Below are 19,321 nucleotides of genomic sequence, written 5' to 3'. Positions count from 1 at the left end.
AACAGCGGAACCAGCGGGTCAGCCTTCATCTTGGAGTAAAGGAGAACTAGTGAAGCATTAATTGTTCAGGTTTCTGATTAATTCAGCTCTTACTGTTGAGCCTTCATCAGCCTCTATAATTAATGTTTTCCAAACATCTGTCTCTAAACACTAAAGTATCACCTTTATAATCCTCTCATTGCTCTTTCTTGTTAAAACTGAACTATTCAGACTCATACTGTGGCATCTCCTTACCCAGGGAACTTTTTTTTTTCTTTGACAGCAGAGTGGACAGTGAGAGAGAGAGAGAGAGAGAAAGAGAGAGAAAGGTCTTCCTTTTTCCATTGGTTCACCCTCCAATGGCCGCTGCGGCCGGCGCACTGCGCTGATCCGAAGCCAGGTGCTTCTCCTGGTCTCCCATGCTTGTGCAGGCCCAAGCACTTGGGCCATCCTCCACTGCCTTCCCAGGCCACAGCAGAGAGCTGGACTGGAAGAGGAGCAACCAGGACAGAATCCGGTGCCCCGACCAGGACTAGAACCTAGGGTGCTGGCGCCGCAGGCAGAGGATTAGCCTATTGAGCCACGGTGCCGGCCATCCAGGGAACTTAACAACACGAAGTGAGCAGATGAATGTGTGTATTTGTGCATGCCCCCATCTCCTTTTCCATACTGGATTTCATTTAGTTTCTAAGCCTAAAAAAGAATTACAGTAAGTTACCTTTGCCTTAATATTGGCTCTCTGGTGAAATTATTACTAACCACTTAATATACCAAGAAATATAAAAGGGAAGCATGTGTTGGAAACTCATACACTTTACATGCTGAACTTATCTTGCATTTGTTTGCACTTTTTTTGAGTGGTAATTTCTTCTTGGTTCTCTCCATGTGTGTCCTGAGATAGAAAGTTTAGCAGTGCCAAGGTTGGGAAGTTTCTCACTGTAGCTTCTGGGTAATGCTGATTTCTCAGGTACTAGTAGTAATGATAGAACAGGCACTCACTTCCACAGCAGCTGATCTGCTAGGCTGTAAGATCCACAAGGCCAGGAATCCAGGGCATTTTGTTCATGGGGGTATTCACAGCTCCAAGAACAGTGCCTACCACAGAGTAAGTGCTCAGTTCATATTGTTGAATAAGGAAGATGAAGTGACAAGAGATTTGACAGCTAATTCTCAGGGTGGGAGGAGACTGGGGGATCTGATTTTGAGGTCTTTGGGGGAACATAAGCACTTAATAACTGGGCATGGAATGAGATGGGAATGGATGTCAGAACCTTGAAGACAAAGTATGATTCTCCATACCACATGGTCAAGAAGGCTGTTTCTGAAGGTGCAGCTCCCAGAGGAGCTAGGATTTTTTCCAAACTCAAAATTTTGAGAAACTGAAGGTTGTATTACTCTATCACTGTTATTGACCTGCTCAGTCCTATAGTACCCTCTCTCTATTTCTTGAGGAACTGATACTCTTGAAAAACACCCACATTTATTAGATGCAGCTATGAAAACTACTAGAAAGTACTTTGCTTGTATCTATGGACATCTGGAGAAAGTGGGATTTAACTACTAGTCATTTCTGTGTGTCATTTTTCACAAGCTAAGAGATAATGAGGAACTCAAAGGCAAGAAGGTAGAATGGGGAGCTGTGAATCCTACACAGACAGTTCTTGTTGGAAAGGCAATGTCATCTGCTAGATAAACTGTGCTTATGTTGACCACCAAAGAAAGCATGGATTCCAAGGATCTCAGGACCCTGTCAGTGCCTATCAATAATGAGGAGGCCATTGCTGTCTCTAAATCAGGGCATCTGGTCCAGGTGTGAGGAAGGTGAGTACTAGGAAAGGTAATGCCTCAGATGTTTGGGCCCAAAGGATGTATTAAATTGCACCGACAAATTATTAAATTTATTGTATTTCTTGGTGTTCCAAATATATGTCTCAATCATCACAAGAGCTTTATGGGGAATGCAACCTTTATCACCATTTTAGAGATAGAGAAATTAAGCTTATATTTGAAAGCTATACATTTTAGGTACCTGAAAATTACAGGTTCTGCTTCTTAGTGAAGTTCTAAACAATGACAACAAAACAAACTTGGAGCAAGACAATCCCCCAAAAAGGCCTGGTACATAGGAGTAAGACTTAGGAATGCTGTTAACATTTTCATGTCTCTGAATCTTTTCTCTCCTCTATGTTCTTTCCTATGTCAAATATGCAGTGGCCCTTCTCTCTCCTTGCTCTGTTCTTCAAATTATTCTTGCTTACTGGCCCATGATAGGAGGTGAAGGAAATTCAGGACATTTCAAAAGGCCATTTTCCCTTATATTCTAACCCATGAAGAATTACAGAAATTTTTTTCATTCATTGAAGCTTTGCATCACAAGGTTACTACGTGAATTCACAGCCAACCACTACAGGCCTTTTTCTTATCTCTGTAAAGGGAAAAAGCAGCTTTTTGTCTTACTGGGGGCTATTAGGTAATCATTTGCCCTATGGCCAGCCCATGAACAAGGTAGACTCATCTGCTTCAGATGACTTGGCTTTGAAGAACTTGAGACATGCATCTTAATTTCTATAATTCACCTCCTCCTGCTCTTTTCTGCAACCAGCCCCCACTCAATCCTCTGATTGCTAACAGCCAGGCCTAGCAGAGTTTCACAGACTTTTATATCAAAGTATTCAACATGAGTCTGTCATTCATCTCCCAGTCAAGGACCCCACCACCTAGTTCCAGAGATCTCAAACTTGGAGTATACCATCCAGTTAATCCAGGATCCCAGAACTCAATCCAGGTCTCCTACATGGGTGGCAGTGACCCAAGTGCTTGAGCCATCTTCTGTCTCCCAGAGTGCATATTAACAAAAAGCTAGGTCAGAAGCAAAGGAGCCAAGACTTGAACCTGGGTACTCGGAAACGTGGGATGATGGTGTCCCAAGTGGTGCCTTATCCATTGCATCAAATGCCTGTCATATTTTTGCACCATTTATTGAAAACACTGTTTTCCATTGCACGTTCTTAGTGCTTTTGTCACAGATCATTTGGCTATAAATGCGTGTGGGTTTATACAAAATAAGTAGAAATTAATGAAGGAAATTGAAGAGGTCAAAGAAATGGAAAGATGCCCTATGTTCATGAATTATAAGAATAAGTATTGTTAAGGTGTCTGTACTACCTAAACTGATTTACATATCTGGCTTATTCTCTATCAAAGTGCACATGACACTTTCACAGAAGCAGAAAAAGAAATCTAAAATTCTGTGTGGAACCATACAGAAGACTGAATAGCCAAAGCAATCTTCAGCAAAAATAGAGGGGCAATCTACTACCCGACATTAAAATACATTACAGGGCTACAGTAATTAAATCCACGTGGATTTTAAATCCATATAGATCAATGGTACAAAATAGACACTAGAAATAAACCCATGAATATACAGACAGCTGATCTTTGACAAAAGTCCTCCCTCATTTTTGTTTTTGTGTAGGCATTTATAAATTACAGTATTTATTTTTTGTCACTGAGCAAAATCTTGGTTTTTCAAGTTTATTCTAAGTATTCTTGATGTATAAAGATTTAAAGGATTGAGTAATGTTCCTAAGTACAGCATGAACACTTCAGGTTTTCTTGTGGTCAAATATTGGAAATTAATACTCTGAAAATGGTTACACTGTTCTGGGCCTGCATTAGAGCCCACAGGAGGAAAAAGCCCACTTTTAGTTCTAGGTGCTTAGATTTTGTCCTTTAATAAAGCAGCTCATCCAGGCTGGACTTGCCGAAAACACTGAGGGGCTCATACTATTCAACCAGCCTTGCGTAAAATGTGTTGCAAAAGGTAGTGGTCCCTTCACAGTATATTTAAAGATGATTCGAATCTTCCGAAGCCCGAGACAGGCTGCTGAGAATCAGACTCAATGTGATTTTACAGGTGGCAGAGATATAAACATGACTGAATAGGCAGTCTCAAAAGGTCATCTACATCAGGGTAAATTCCCCAAGCATGGGCCTTTAGGTGCTGGAAATGAGCCGTTTGAGTGCATGAACCTATAACGCTGAACTTTTCACTTTATGGGAACTTTCCAGGCTTGCAGGAGCACTGCTGCTTCCATGCTAGAAGAAACTGTGATTGCCTGGGAGTCAGGACATGAACTTGCCTAAAGCAGCTGCTTTGCAAGGTTTCCTGGTCTCATCGAGAAACTGAAAATAGATTGTCATAAAAATTAGATCTTTGCAACAAGATGGACGCAACTGGAAACCATTATGCTTAGTGAAATAAGCCAATCCCAAGAGACAGGTACCTATTTTTCCCCCTGATCTGAGGTAGCTAATGGAGTATTTGAATTATAATGTTTAGGAGTGAAAGACATTTTGAGATCTGATGATTGTTTACAGTCATTATCTCTTTCATTGAGGCAGTTTTTTTCCTTCATATTATTTGTTGAACTCTTTTACTTAGTGTAGGGTTAATTATGATAATTAAGTAAACTAAAAATAGATCTCTGTAAAAATTAAGAGTGGGAATGTGAGAGGGAGAAGGGTGAGAGCTTGGGTGGGTGGGAGGGAGTGTGGGGGGGAAGTATCACTATGTTCCTAAATCTGTATATATGAAATAAATGAGACTTGTATAAATTTTTTTGGTGTTATAAATCATCCAAATTTATTCCTTCTTAAGTTTATCATGATTTTTCCAAGCCATCTACATTTAGGTGTAAATTTAGATTTTTAAAAACAGGTTGTTGAAACACAGTATACATACAGTATACATACCCAGAAATTCACATAAGTGTACAGAGAAATTATTTGTTGGTCCTCTGATCACATCATAACCAACACCCAAATGAAGAATAAAATAGTACTAGTACCCCAAGAGTCCTCACTATTCCCAGCCTCTCAATTTATTTTTCTTCTTTTTTAAACATGGGAAAAGAGTATATTGTCATTTACATGGTAGGATTCAGTGAAGAAATACATATAACTATATACCAAATGATAACTTAATCCACTGGTTAAATGAAAGATTTCTGCGAGTGAGATCCCAGTGGAAAGAAAGGGCCATCAAAGAAGGAGGTGCCTTTCTCTGAAGGGAGGAGAGAACTTCCACTTTGACTATGACCCTGTCGGAATAAGATCAAAGTCGGTGAACTCAAAAGGCTTCCATAGCCTTGGCAACTCATGACTAGAGCCTAGGGAGATTACTGACGCCATAAACAAGAGTGTCAATTGTTAAATCAACAACAGGAGTCACTGTGTACTTTCGTCTCATGTGGGATCTGTCCTTAATGTGTTGTACAATGTAAATTAATGCTATGACTAGTGCTCAAACAGTATTTTACACTTTGTGTTTCTGTGTGGGTTCAAACTGTTGAAATCTTTACTTAATATATACTAAATTGATCTAAATATAAAGAGAATTGAAAATGAATCTTGATGTGAATGGAATGGGAGAGGGAGCAGGAGATGGGAGGGTTGCGGGTGGGAGGGAAGTTATGGGGGGAAAAGCCATTGTAATCCAAAAGCTGTACTTTAGAAATTTATTAAATAAAAGTTAAAAAAGGTGAATTCACAGTGGTTTAAAAGCCAACAAATACATAGGAATAAATCTAATAAAACTTGCTGTATCATTACATGGAAGTCTATAAAACATTAAAAGAGAAATCAGAGACCATCTTATTAATGGAAGAAAATGCCATAGTAAGAGATAAATATTGAAGAATGACATCTTAATAATAGGAAATCCTCCAGTCTCTCACCATAGCGTTCCCCCACCCCCTGTTCACTTATTTGGGTGTCTTTGATGCTTTCTCTGCTGTCTAAATGTCTGTAGCTAGCATATAAAAGCAGTTAAACCATACACAGTATTCCACCCTTATCCACCATTTTTCTTTCTGAGACTTGTATAAATTTAAGAAATAGACCAATATTATATGAGTGCTAAAATTTTTTAAAACGAAAAATCTGTTTTGCTATGAAGTGTTTTGTCAAAATTTTTAAATCTTTGTCAAGCAAATTATATATTAATATAGCTTTAGTTATCAATTTTTAGTGGATATGAGTGAAGTTGAACATCTTTTCATTTGATTATCATGCATAGCCCTTGCATATATTCCTGCTGAACTATGGTCTGTATTTTTATTGGTTGAACTCTATTTAGTGGAACATTAAGCTTTTTACTCTAGTGTAAATTAAAAATACATTAAACAATGTTAAATAAAACATTAAACTAAAAAAACTGAAAATAGATCTTTGTAAAAATTAAGAATGGGAATGGGTGAGGGAGGAGGAAGTGTTGGATCGTGGGTGGGAGGGAAGGTTGAGGGGAAGTATCATTATGTCCCTAAATCTGTGTATATGAAATGCATGAGACTTTCATATCTTAAATAATCTACTTTATCACTTCTCATTGTTTTTTGACCAGTGATCTAAGTTTCCACCTTAAGAAACTTAAAATTGAGTAGGAGTGAAATTGACATTTTGAGCTTCATGATTGTTTATAGCCCTGAACAGTGTTTTTATTTTTCTTCTTACTATTTGTTGAACACTTAGCGTAGAGTTAATCTTATGAGTATAAAGTAAACTGAAAGTAGGTCATTGTGAAAACAGAGGAACTAGGAGAGGAAGGAATAGGAAGGGTGGAACCATGGTAGGAAGGAAGGGTGGGAAGCAGCACCATGTTCTTACGTCTGTATACATGAAATACATGGAATTTTTATAATAAAATCAATAAAAACAAGTTGATGTACAGAGATGAAAGGGATAACATTTGAAATTAATGAAAAAGAAATCCTAGTTAAGGAAGCAAAAATTTGGTTCTTTTAAAAGTAAAATGGATACATATACTTCCCCCACCAGCCAGACAGAATAAAGCACAATTAACAGATATGAGAAATAGAAAAGACAAGTCCTGTAGAACTGAAAGGATAGTAAGGGAGATTTTTTTTTAACTTTTAGTTAAAAAAATATAAATTTCCAAAGTACAACTTTTGGATTATAGCGGCTTTTTCTTTACCATAACCACCCTCCCACCCGCAACCATCCCATCTCCCATCCCATTCTTCATCAAGATTCATTTTCAATTCTCTTTATATACAGAAGATCAATTTAGTATATACTAAGATTTCAACAGTTTGAACCCACACAGAAACACAAAGTGTAAAGTACTGTTTGAGTACTAGTTATACCATTAATTCACATAGTACAACACATTAAGGACAGAGATCCTACATGGGGAGTAAGTACACAGTGACTCCTGTTGTTGACTTAGCAAATTGACACTCTTATTTATGACGTCAGTGATCACCCGAGGCTCTTGTCATGAGTTGCCAAGGCTATGGAAGCCTTTTGAGTTTGCCAACTCTGATCTTATTTAGACAAGGCCATAGTCAAAGTGGAAGTTCTCTCCTCCCTTCAGAGAAAGGCACCTCCTTCTTTGATGGCCCTTTCTTTCCACTGGGTTCTCACTCACAGAGATCTTTCAAATAGTTTTTTTTTTTTTTTTTTTGCCACAGTGTCTTGGCTTTCCATGCCTGCAAAACTCTCAAGGGCCTTTTAGCCAGATCTGAATGCCTTAAGGGCTGATTCTGAGGCCAGAGTGCTGTTTAGGACATCTGTCATTCTATGAGTCTGCTGTGTATCCCGCTTCGCATGTTGGGTCATTCTCTCCTTTTTTATTCTATCAGTTAGTATTAGCAGACACTAGTCTTGTTTATGTGATCCCTTTGACACTTAATCCTATCATTATGATCAATTATGAACTGAAACTGATCACTTTGACTAGTGAGATGGCATTGGTACTTGTCACCTTGATATGATTGAATTGGAATCCCTTGGCATGTTTCTAACTCTACCATTAGGGGTAAGTCCGGTTGAGCATGTGCCAAACTGTACAGGGAGATGGATATCTATAAATCTTAAAATAAAGAGAATTGAAAATGAATCTTTACATGAATGGAAGGGGAAAGGGAGCGGGAAAGGGGAGGGTTGTGGGCGGGAGGGAAGTTATGGGAGGGGGGAAGCCATTGTAACCCATAAGCTATACTTTGGAAATTTATATTCATTAAATAAAAGTTTAATAAAAAAAAAGTGACTAGGAGACCAAAAAAAAAAAAAAGAAAAATTAAAGAAAACAGACTTCATTGATATAACTTCTGATATATTTTATGAGGCAGGAAAAAGCCTGATGTAAAATCCCAATAAAGACATTTAAAGAAAGACTGTAAAAGCAGTATCACAAACATGGACATAATTATCCTTACTGAAATAGCAAACTGATATGGGGGAACTAGGTAGGAATAAATAAGCTCGGAGACTACCCACGAGTTCTGTCTCTGCAGCCCTGCACTATAACGCCACCCCCTTGCATGTCAATCCAGTATACCCACATTCCCATGATGCATCTGTCTCCTATGCCAGGAAAGATGCTATAATGGGCATGTGGAAGTTAAACTCCATGTGGTGATAATGATGATGCTTCTAGAACACCTCATATATGCTAAACCCCATGCAGACTCTGCCCATTTGTGTATTCAATACCTCTACCTCATAAAAGAACTGTGGAATGTGGAGTGGCCCTTTAGGCTTTCCTTCTTTGCTTTCTGCCATAATCCCTCCTTGTAGGCAGCTAGCTCTCTGGCCTTCCCATGGCATGTATCTCCTCTGATAGCATTGCCCACACTCAGGCATGGATGTATAGTCACTTCTCTAAATCTTATTTGTGTAGTACCTTACTATATGTCTGATTTGAATTCTTATCTCAAGTGGGGGCAAGAACATGGAATAGAGACAAACATTCCCATAACAAATCCAACAATATATGAATATGGTGCATCATGACCAAGTAGAGTTTATATTCCAGGAGTGAAAAGTAGTTTAACATTTGAAAATAAGTTGACATAGTATACTACATCAATAGCATAAAAAAATCAGTATCTAAGTATGTGGAAATAATTTGACTAAATTCAACATCATTTTGCATGAAACTTTCAATAGATGCATCCTTTCTTGACCTGATAAAGGGCACTCATGAGAAACCTACAGTTAACATCTTACTTAAAGACTGATTACTTTCCTGATAAGATCAGAAACAAGGCCACACCTATATGTATATTTCCAAACAAAAGCTATATACATTAAATATGTAAGGTGTTTCATATCAATTATGTTTTAATAAAGTTTTAAAAAAGACCATAGAGGACTATAGCAGGTATTATGATGTGAAAATTTTGCAATATTCATATGCTGCGGCGGGAATGTAAAATACTTCAGCTACTGTGGAAAAACTGGCAGTTCAAATGATTGTATGAAGTCACTATATAACAATTCCAATCTTAAGTACGTATCCAAAAGAAATGAAAACATGTGAACACATAATGTTACAGCCAGCCACATTTATTCCTAATAGCCCAAAGTAGAAGCAACACATATCCATAGACTGATGAATAAACAAAATGTGCTATACTCATACAATAGAGTATTTTCAGCCACAAAAGAGGTATATGCTACAACACTATAAAGTGAAAGAAGCCCATAACAAAATACCACATGTTTTTCATATAGAAGATTTTTAATAAACTGTCATTTGCACGAACATGGACAAAACTGGAGAATATTGTGTTAAATGAAATAGGTCAGCCACTGAAAGGCAAATGCCACATGTTTTCATTTATGTATAGGAGTTTACAAGTTGATGTCAATTAGAGAATAAAATGTTGGTTCACAGAGCCTGGTGAGAAAATGGGATGGAGAGAGGTGCAGTTGGACAGGAGGAGTGAATCGTAGCACTCTGGAGTGCAATGAGTTAACTATTGTTGCTGATGCTTGAATATTTCAAAATATATAGTAGAGAATGTGCTGAAATTTCCAACATAAAGAAATGTCTGAGGTGACAGACATGCCAATTACTGATACTCAGAGTACACACATTGAAATGTATACATGTATTTAAATGTTACAGTGTACCCCATATACACATTGCTATGTATTGATTACAAATAAGTTATAAAGGTCTTAGAACATTAGGTAAAGGAGAGAAACACACCTCTTGAAGGTGTTGTAATTTTCTGACATACAAAGCAGGTACCACTACCCTGTGGTGTAAAAATAAGCTGCTGAAACAATTGGATGTTCATATGTGGGAAAAATAACTCATACAATTGTTACTTGTGTTGGACCATAGACTCAAAAGCTGAGTTTATAAAACAAAGTACTAACTATGAATACAATTGATTATTTGGACTTCATTACAAAGTTTCTTTACAAAGCAAAAAATACATTAAGGAGAAAAATACATAGACATTTCATAGAAGGGATATGAATGAACAATAAACACGTGAAAAGTAGCTCAACGTCATTCATCATTAGAAAATGCACATCACAATCACCACGGGTTACACTCACTGGGGTGGCCAAACTGAACTAAGGAATCAAAATATTACAGGTTTGACAGGTGACAGCCAAAGCAATATGACATCAATGGATCTCAACAGTATACTGAGCCAAAGAAATCAGATGCAATTACACAATACTTTGTATCTACAAAAATTATAAATTTAATCCAAGGTGATCAAAAATCAAAGTGGTTGTTTCCATAAAGACATAAAGGTATTACCTGGAGGGAACACAAGAGAAGATTCTAGGATTGCAAAAATACTTTATCTTGAGTGAGGAGGTAGGATATCTATCATTTGCCAATCTTCAAGAAGTTCATGGAGGGGCCTACTGACAAAGATGCCCATGTTCCACATCAGAGCACCTGAGTTTGATTCATGGCTTTGGCTCCCGACTCCAGCTTCTTTTCTAGCTTATTAAATGCTTTACCCAGAAGTAAAATGCCTGACAAGAAGGCTCTACATTTATATTCTGAGCGAGATTGTCCAAAAGCCCTTGAGAACTCTGGAACCTAAGGGGCCTTCCAGTGGCAGCCATCACTTTTTTTTTTTTTTGACAGGCAGAGTTAGAGAGAAAGGTCTTCCTTTACCGTTAGTTCACCCCCTAAATGGCTGCTGCGCCGATCCGAAGCCAGGAGCCAGGTGCTTCCTCCTGGTCTCCCATGCGGGTACAGGGCCCAAGGACCTGGGCCATCCTCCACTGCCTTCCCGGGTCACAGCAGAGAGCTGGACTGGAAGAGGAGCAACCGGGACAGAATCTGGCACCTCAACTGGAACTAGAACCCGGGGTACTGGCACCACAGGTGGAAGATTAGCCTAGTGAGCAGCGGCACCAGCTCACTTTTGTTTAAGAAAGAGAAAAATTTGAAAAAGTTGCAGAGAGAAAGGGATAGACAGATCTTCCATCTGCTGGTTTACTTCCCAGGTGATTGCATTGGCTGGGGAGGAGCCAGGCCAAAGCCAGGAGCTTATTCTACGTTTCCCATATGGGTGCAAGGGCCCAAGTATTTGAGTTGTCCTCTGCTGCTTTTTCCAGGCCATTAACAGGGAGATGGATTGGAAGTGAACAGCTGGGACATGAACAAGCACCCATGTGGGATGCTGGCATCGCAGGTGGCAGCTTTACCTGCTATGCCACAATGCTGGCCCCATCCCTTTCATTTTCATAAATCTGCTCAAGAGGTCAAGCTGGACCGAGTTCCACATGAGGAGACTGGTCTGTTTCCTAGAGTTTTGAGTGTTAGTAGAGGTTCCACATGGTTACTTCCAGGGAGTAGAGGGAAAGATTTGATGTTGTCTAGTAGGCTTTACTTCTGCAACTCACACCCAGGTGAGGTCAGGGGCTTCTGAGGAAGCAGTCTTTCCTGCTCCTGAAGGGATGAATGAGATAAGGTGGGTCCTGGGACTTCCCTTCAGTGAGTTAGTGTTCTTACTCAATTTTAACAGTCTCTGCACTTGCTCTAATTATGTAATTTGGTTTGGCCATTGTTTCCTTATATGTATGTTTCCTCTAATAGTGATAGTCACCATTAGAGTAGGACTCTTGCCATAAAACAAGTCCATGCCTCTAAGGTTTTAGCAAAAATATTTGGTCCACAGCACATAATCAGTGAGAAGATAAAAACTCATCTTCAAGAGGAACTAGATTGACCTTATAGCTTGTTCCTCTTTTCAGTTTGCTCCTGATTACTCTTCCCTGGTTGTTGTCCCTGTAGTCAATTGCTGAGTGCATTGTCTCCTTCTGGTTCTATGTACTTCCTAGTTAGACTTGGAATTCGATAAGGGAGGTGTCCATGTATCCCTATCAAAGAAACACCTGCCTGTGGATAAGGATTATTTCTCCTTATCAGACCAGGATCCATATCTTTCTCATTTTAACAAGGTCTCCTGGAAGGTGGGGGTGATGTAAGCAGAATGGGCTCCCTGGGAGGCCACCCATTTGGTAGCCATGTTTCCCACTAGATAAGGGGTCCTTGAGCTTTGACACCATGTCTACATTGCAAATGGGAAACACCTGATGGTTCTTTTGCTCTCTGACTTTGTAAGGATAGCACTGAGTATGGGCTTCTCTCTCCTCATCACAATGGGAGCCACCAGTCTTAAAAATTGCCTAAAGCTAAGAGAACATGAGGTTTGCAAGGTGGGGGTGAAGATTTTACGACTCAGTAGGGCTCTGCTTCAGCAGTCGGAGCGCCCCATCCCGGATCTGCTTTGTCTTCATGCCATAGATGATTGGGTTGAGCATAGGTGGTACAATGAGGTAGAGGTCAGCCAGGAGGATGTGGATGTGTTGCGGCACGTGCTGGCCAAAACGCTGAGTATAGAACGAGAAGAGCCCTGGGGTATAGAAGAGAAGGATGACACCCAGGTGGGAACCACAAGTGCCAAAAGTCTTAGCTCTTGCCTCCTTGGAGGTGAGGCTAAATACAGCTCGGAGGATGAGTGCATAGGAGATAGCAATGCAGATGGAGTCAGTGCCCACTACCAGTGTGGCAGCAGTGATGCCATATATGTTGTTTGGCTGTGTGCCTCCACAAGCCAGCTTCACCACAGCCATGTGCTCACAATAGGAGTGGGCTACCACTCGGCTGCAGTAGTTCAGTCTTGCCAGTAAACAAGTGAGTGGGGTCATGAGGCCCAGACCACGAAGCACAGCAGCTGCCCCCAGCTTACCCACAGACTCTAGAGGTAGCAATGACCCATAGTGCAGTGGCCGGCAGATGGCCAAGTAGCGGTCAAAGGCCATTGCTAGAAGGATACCAGATTCTACAGCTGAGAAGCCATGGATAAAGAACATCTGGGCAGCACAGGCCCCAAAGGCAATCTCTGAAGCATTTGCCCAGAAGAGTCCAAGAAGCTTGGGCACAGTAGAGGTGCAGAGCACTAGGTCAATAGCAGACAGCATGCACAGGAACAGGTACATGGGCTGGTGCAGCGCAGGCTCTGAAAACACCACCAGCAGCACTGCCATGTTGCCAAGCACTGCCAGGGCATACATGGAGCAGAAGGGAAATGCAATCCAAAAGTAGAACGACTCCAGGCCAGGAATTCCCACGAGCAGGAAGGAGGGTGGGTTCTGATGGCTATGGTTTGTGGGCTGCATGGCTAGGAGGTGGATAGAGAAGACTTCATGGCCTTACTTCTGAGCTCTAGGAAGTCCTGAGAGATGAAACCACAGGGATTCATTGTCATCCTGTGATTGAAGGGCAGCAGGAAATATTTGAGTCTGGCTTCACAAAAACATCCAGGATAAGATTGTAGGCTGCTGGGAAATAGAGCAAAGGTAGGTTAGCAGTCCTAATAGTCAAAGGAGTCCTTTCCACTCTGACACAATGATGTCTGGGCTGTGGGTTGGGGCTGAGAAGCTGCAGGACCCCCCTCTTCCATCTGAGTGCTACCATAGCTGTACTGACATTGAACAAATGATCTTGTCCCTGCCTCATCATTTCTTCCCTCTTAGGTTCCTATATTTGGTGGTATCTCCCCTCACTGAATTTCCACCATCCATCCCGGGGCTAGGCTCAGAGGCTTCGGTCTTTTGGTGGCTGAGGTTTCAGGGACAGAGAAGAATTAGGGTGTGGGGAACCTTGGAAAATAGTATCCGTATAGAAATTCCACTTAATAACTGAGGACTTTCAGGTTGGCTGAGCATGTGATTGTCTATAGATGCTGCTGTGCAAAATTAACAAGGCTGCACTAAGACATAGGTACATACATTTATATAAGAGATCATTTCCGGAGTGTCAGTGTTTCAGTGTCCTTTCTCTGGTGTGGAGAACATTGAGAGTTAGGTAAGCCAGGCATAAATGGGACAGCCCTATTCCCCCCCCTCCCCCTCTTTTCTTCTTCAGTCATATTTCAGTGCAGCTACTTGAGAAAAGCATTCAGTGTGAGAAAATCATACAGCAGTGGAAGTTTGTGCAAGGTAGGAGATGGGTACCATAGTTAGACTTCAATAGGAGCTGTTGGCCAATTCCAATTTAGCACTCTCAGCTGTGGCCTGGGGGAAGAGTGGCACTTCGGCAGAACTCTCCGTGGCAGAAGTAGCCAGAGGCTCTTATAGCTTTTTCTTTACCTCTGAGCACTAACTGCCTGTACTCTGGTGTTCTTTTCTTCTAACTCATAATTCATTGCCATCCCGAGATCAGGTAAAAAGACTCCCAGTCACTTCCAGATAACTTCCAAAATAACAACTCTACTATTGGGGCTTGCACCGAGGAGCAGTAGGTTAATTCTCTGCCTGCAGTGCCAGCATCCTGTATGGGCCCCGGTTCTGGTCCCCGTTGTTCCTCTTCCGATCCAGCTCTCTGTTATGGCCTGGGAAAGCAGTAGAGGATGGCCCAAGTGCTTGGGCACCTGCATCCATGTGGGAGACTGGGAAGAAGCACCTGGCTCCTGGCTTCAGATTGATGTAGCTCTGACCGTTGCAGCCATTTGGGGAGTGAATCAACGGACAGAAGACGTTTCTCTCTGCCTTTCCCTCTCACTAACTCTAGCTCTCAAATAAATGAGATCTTTAAAACAATAAAAACAACTCTACTACGTGTCTCTCCTTCCTCCCTTGTGTTCTGAATTATTTTAGCATTTTATGTAAGAAAGGCCTTATTTAAAATGAGAGTACTTCAAAAGTTCATTGAAAAGGAATCAAAGATGTTTATCTTGGTACAAAAAGATCTGAAATCCATGCATAGTTTCTCATTAATTTTCCAGGATTATACTGAAGATCTCTTGTGTATAAGAATAGAAGATAGAGTACTAGGAACAAGGCTGTGTCATGCAGTAAGGATGGAGCTCTTATCTCTGCAGGTGTTCAAGAACATCTGGAAGCTAGCTGCCAAGAATTCAGCACTCATTAATAGAAGACACCAATAACAGGAAGCCCAATTCAAATTCCGGCTTTAAAACTCACCAGCTCTGATCTTGGTCAAGTCACCTAAACTCTCTCAACCTGCTTCCTTCTGTGACCTGGAGAGCCTGAGTCCTGCTTATAGGCTACTATGAGGGAGACAATTACCTGAATAGCCAATCATCGTATGAGGCACACAGCAAGGGTAAAAAATGAGATCATTTGTAAATCCCTTTAACCTGAAATACTACCTCAATATGAAAATTCTTAGTGGCAGTCAGATCCTTGGTCAGTTCTGAGTACCTGTTGGAGAGTTGAGCACACAGAGAATTACTAGGTCTGGGGAAGGGAGTGATAGGGAGGTCTCAGGCCATGCAGGGCTTAGAGTGCATGGAGCAAGACAGTTTGAGTATTTATGCTGTTTTAGGACCATAGCTGTAACAGTGATTCCCCATGGACGAGGACAGCAAGAGACCTCTGGGATGCTAGAAAGAGTCAGCAAATCAAAGCTAGAAAATTGGGGACTTGATTGGGGAGGGAGGGACAGGATAGAGAAGCTTGAGATTTCCAAGTGGATAGTGTCTGTTTTCTGCCACTGAGAGGGTACCACAGACTTGATAAATGACAGTTTAGTTGGCTCAAAGTTCTGGAGTCTCAGAAGTCCAGGATCAAGGGGCCCTGTTTGAGGGCTCATTATGACAGGGCAGGAGGGCAAGCAGGCACATATTGGAAACAGGCTGAACTCATCCTGTCAATCAGGAGTCTATTGCCTTAGTAGCTAATGCACTCCCACAGCAACAGCCTTCATTCTTCAATGAAGGCAGAGCCATCATGGTCCAATCATTTGTTTTTAAGATTTATTTGAAAGGCAGAGTTACAATGAGAGAGGGAGAGACAGAGAGCTTTCATCTGCTGCTTCACTCTCCAAATGGCCACAATGGCCAGAGCTGGGCTAGGCTGAAGCCAAGAGACTTCATGCAGCTCTCCTATGTGGGTGACAAGGGCCACATGATTGGGTCATTCTTCTGCTTTTCCTGGGTCATTAGCAGGGAGCTGGATCAGAAGTGGAGCAGCTGGGTCTTGAATCAGTGCTCATATGGGCTGCAGAATGGTGGCCCTCCAAGTCACATCTTAAATATCACACACATCAGTATTGTTACAGTGGCACTTAAATTTCAACATGAGTTTTGGAGAGGAAATTTAGGACATAGCAAGTAGGAAGTATGCAGGTGGAGAGGTCCCTGAACATAAATAATCTCAATGGCTTTTTGGCCATTTTAAAACATGCCTTTTCTCCTTCCTTCATCCCAAATATTTCCTTTCAGTGTTTCCTCTGATAGCCTACATAAAATTTCCTGAATGTTAGTTCTGCCTCTGAAATAAAAAAGCAGTATGAAGATCAAATGAGGTTATATATGCAAAACACTTATCTGACCTGGACTAGGCCAAGCACTGAAATATTTAATGTAATTTACTTAATGGTCAACCATTTATTTTATATGAAGTATGGTACTAAATTTTAGGGCTTAGAGTTGAAGGCTCATGCTCCTTGGGTGATCAGAGGCTGACTTGGCAAATAGGCAAATTATAATTCATTGAGATGTAGATATAAAATTGTTACACATTCAGCAGGAGTAGGGTTCACTCCATGAGGGGTAGACAGGCATTTAAGGCTTAGAAGACTAAGGCAGGCTTAGAGAGGGCCACACTACAGAAGGGAGAGCACATGTGTAAAACATGGCAGGCAAGGCACAATGGGCATGTTCTGGGAGCACTGAACAAAGACAATGGTTTTGTGAGTCTTCCGATACCCTAATCCACTCACAGTGAATAACCTTTTCCACTTCTTGTCCACTCAGTCTTGTCAAGCACTACTTGAATGGTTCTGTCCATTCTAGATCTTGTTGCCATGATCTTAGGTAACTTAAGTAACAGGTCTTAGCCTCTTGTTCCCCCAAACTTTAGAAACAGGGAATGTGGCTCACTTCCCAAATGGCCACATTGATGAAGTTGGTCCAGGTCAAAGCCAGGAACCCCATCCAGGTCTCCCACATGGATGGCTCAGGCACAGGAACTTAGACTATCTCCACTGCTTTCTTAGGTGCATTCAGGAGGAGCTGGGTCAGAAGTAGAGCAGTTGGGACTTGAACTGGTGCTCCAGTGTGGGATGCCATTATTTTAGGTTGCAGTTTAACCTATTGTGCAACAGTGTTGACCTCCCAAGCTTCCTGATTTAAGTGCATTTGAATATGTAGTCAGATCATGGCCTCAATGATAGAGAATAAAACCTACAGTTTATGCACGAAGTATATAGCTTCCCTGGGGAGTTAAGAAGATTAGCTTCAAGAATTAGAAGTTTGAGGGATCTTAGTTTTGGAAATTCTCCTATTTTTTTTCTGAGACACAACAGTTTTACTATGGCAAACAGATAAACTTTGTCATCCCACTGTACTCAAGGTCTTAGATATCCATATACTAATGGATCTTGGGGGCAGTCATGGATACCCAGCAGGAACTGGGATAACACTGGGCAGATTTCCCTAAACAGCATTTATTCTACAGATTACAGAGAACCTATGATATATCAATGTCTCTCCAAATATTGGGAATGTGGTAGTGCATAAAGAAGATCAGAGTCGGTGAACTCAAAAGGCCTCCATAGCCTTAGCAACTCATGACAAGAGCCTAGGGGGATTACTGATACCATAAACAAGAGTGTCAATTTGTTAAGTCAACAACAGGAGTCACTGTGCACTTACTCCTCATGTAGGATCTCTGTCCTAATGTGCTATACATTGTGATTTAATGCTATAACTAGTACTCAAACAGTATTTTACACTTTGTGCTTCTGTGTGGGTGCAAACTGATGAAATCTTTACTTAATATATGCTAAATTGATCTTCTGTATATAAAGATAATTGAAAATGAATCTTTATGTGCATGGAAGGGGAGAGGGAGTGGGAGAGGGGAGGGTTGCTGGTGGGAGGGAAGTTATGGGGGAAAAAGCCATTGTAATCTATAAGCAATACTTTGGAAATTTATATTCATTAAATAAAAGTTAAAAAAAAATCTCAGTGCTGTCATCTGTTGTCTTATTTTGCTTCTTCCCATCCCTTTCAAGAACACCGCCTGGTTGAAACAATTGTTTTTCTATGGTTGCCTTGCTATGGCCTCATTGATCCTGATTTGCAGTTGCTTTTAGAGCATCCCATCATTGATCAATACTTGTAAAGATTGTGATCCCTGCTTCAAGCAATATTACTGACATTTATTAAAAAAAATAGGGGAAATTCAGAATGTAGAGAACAAGACTTCTGCCAAAGCTCTCTCAGTTGAGAACACATTTCTGAGCACTTAGTGTGGCAGCAGAATATAAAAGGCAAGATTTTCTGCCATAATAATTTCTAATATAAAACAAGAAAGGGGGGGAAATGTGGAGAATAAGATTTCTTCCAATGCACTCTTAGTGAAGATATTTTATTCTGAGGGCACAGGGTATGATGCAAGGACTGATTAAGGATAGTTAATGACCTACTCAACAAGGAAAGCCTTGAGCCCTTGTGGGAATGCTGGCTTCACAAGGACATGCAGCTGCTTTCCCAGACATGCTTATCTAATATGTCTTGCTAAACAGATTTTAGAGAAACCTGAGTTATATGAACATGTACATGTGCTGTACAATAGGCTGTTATAATCCTTATCAGTGAAGAAACCTGCTGGCACTTTTTGGAAAAAAAAAAAAGTTCCCGTGCACTGTCTCTCCTTTCACTTGTGTACCCAACAGTGATTGAGATGGTGGTAGATGAATTTTGAGACATAGCCAAGGTCCAGGTGATAAATGATGCTGTGTAAGCCTTGGTAAAGACCAGGTTTCCTTTGAACTATGATGGCAGTTATCAGAAGACCTTAACCGAGTTGTATTGTCTTGTGACTTGAACTTTAAAAGATATACTCTGGATAATATGTAGGGGATGAGGGTTAAAAAAAAAAAGGACACTTGTTCAAGTTATTAAATCCAAAGTGTAATATGATGGTGGCTTGGACCACAGTGGCAGCAGTGGAAGCACAGATTAGTGTCTACACTTGGGGTAAATTTTGAAGTTGCAATACATAGGATTTATTT

At 40.8% G+C, this 19,321-nt stretch overlaps 1 protein-coding gene across 1 annotated transcript; it reads right to left on the bottom strand.

Moving 5' to 3' along the window:
• Positions 1 to 12,507: 12,507 nt before the first annotated feature.
• LOC133764555 (olfactory receptor 52P1-like) lies at positions 12,508 to 13,455 on the bottom strand. The gene has a single exon (XM_062198228.1). The coding sequence runs from the start codon at positions 13,453 to 13,455 to the stop codon at positions 12,508 to 12,510; it is 948 nt and encodes a 315-aa protein (XP_062054212.1).
• Positions 13,456 to 19,321: the final 5,866 nt, after the last annotated feature.

This window comes from Lepus europaeus, chromosome 7 (genome assembly GCF_033115175.1).
Source record: "Lepus europaeus isolate LE1 chromosome 7, mLepTim1.pri, whole genome shotgun sequence".
Classification (NCBI taxonomy): domain Eukaryota; kingdom Metazoa; phylum Chordata; class Mammalia; order Lagomorpha; family Leporidae; genus Lepus; species Lepus europaeus.
The sequence above is the reverse complement of the archived record's forward strand: the minus strand, read 5'-3'. Positions and strand labels throughout refer to the sequence as shown.

Bases quoted from the DNA above. Each gene is read 5' to 3' on its own strand.
- LOC133764555 (XM_062198228.1), bottom strand. From the start codon at position 13,455: ATGCAGCCCACAAACCATAGCCATCAGAACCCACCCTCCTTCCTGCTC.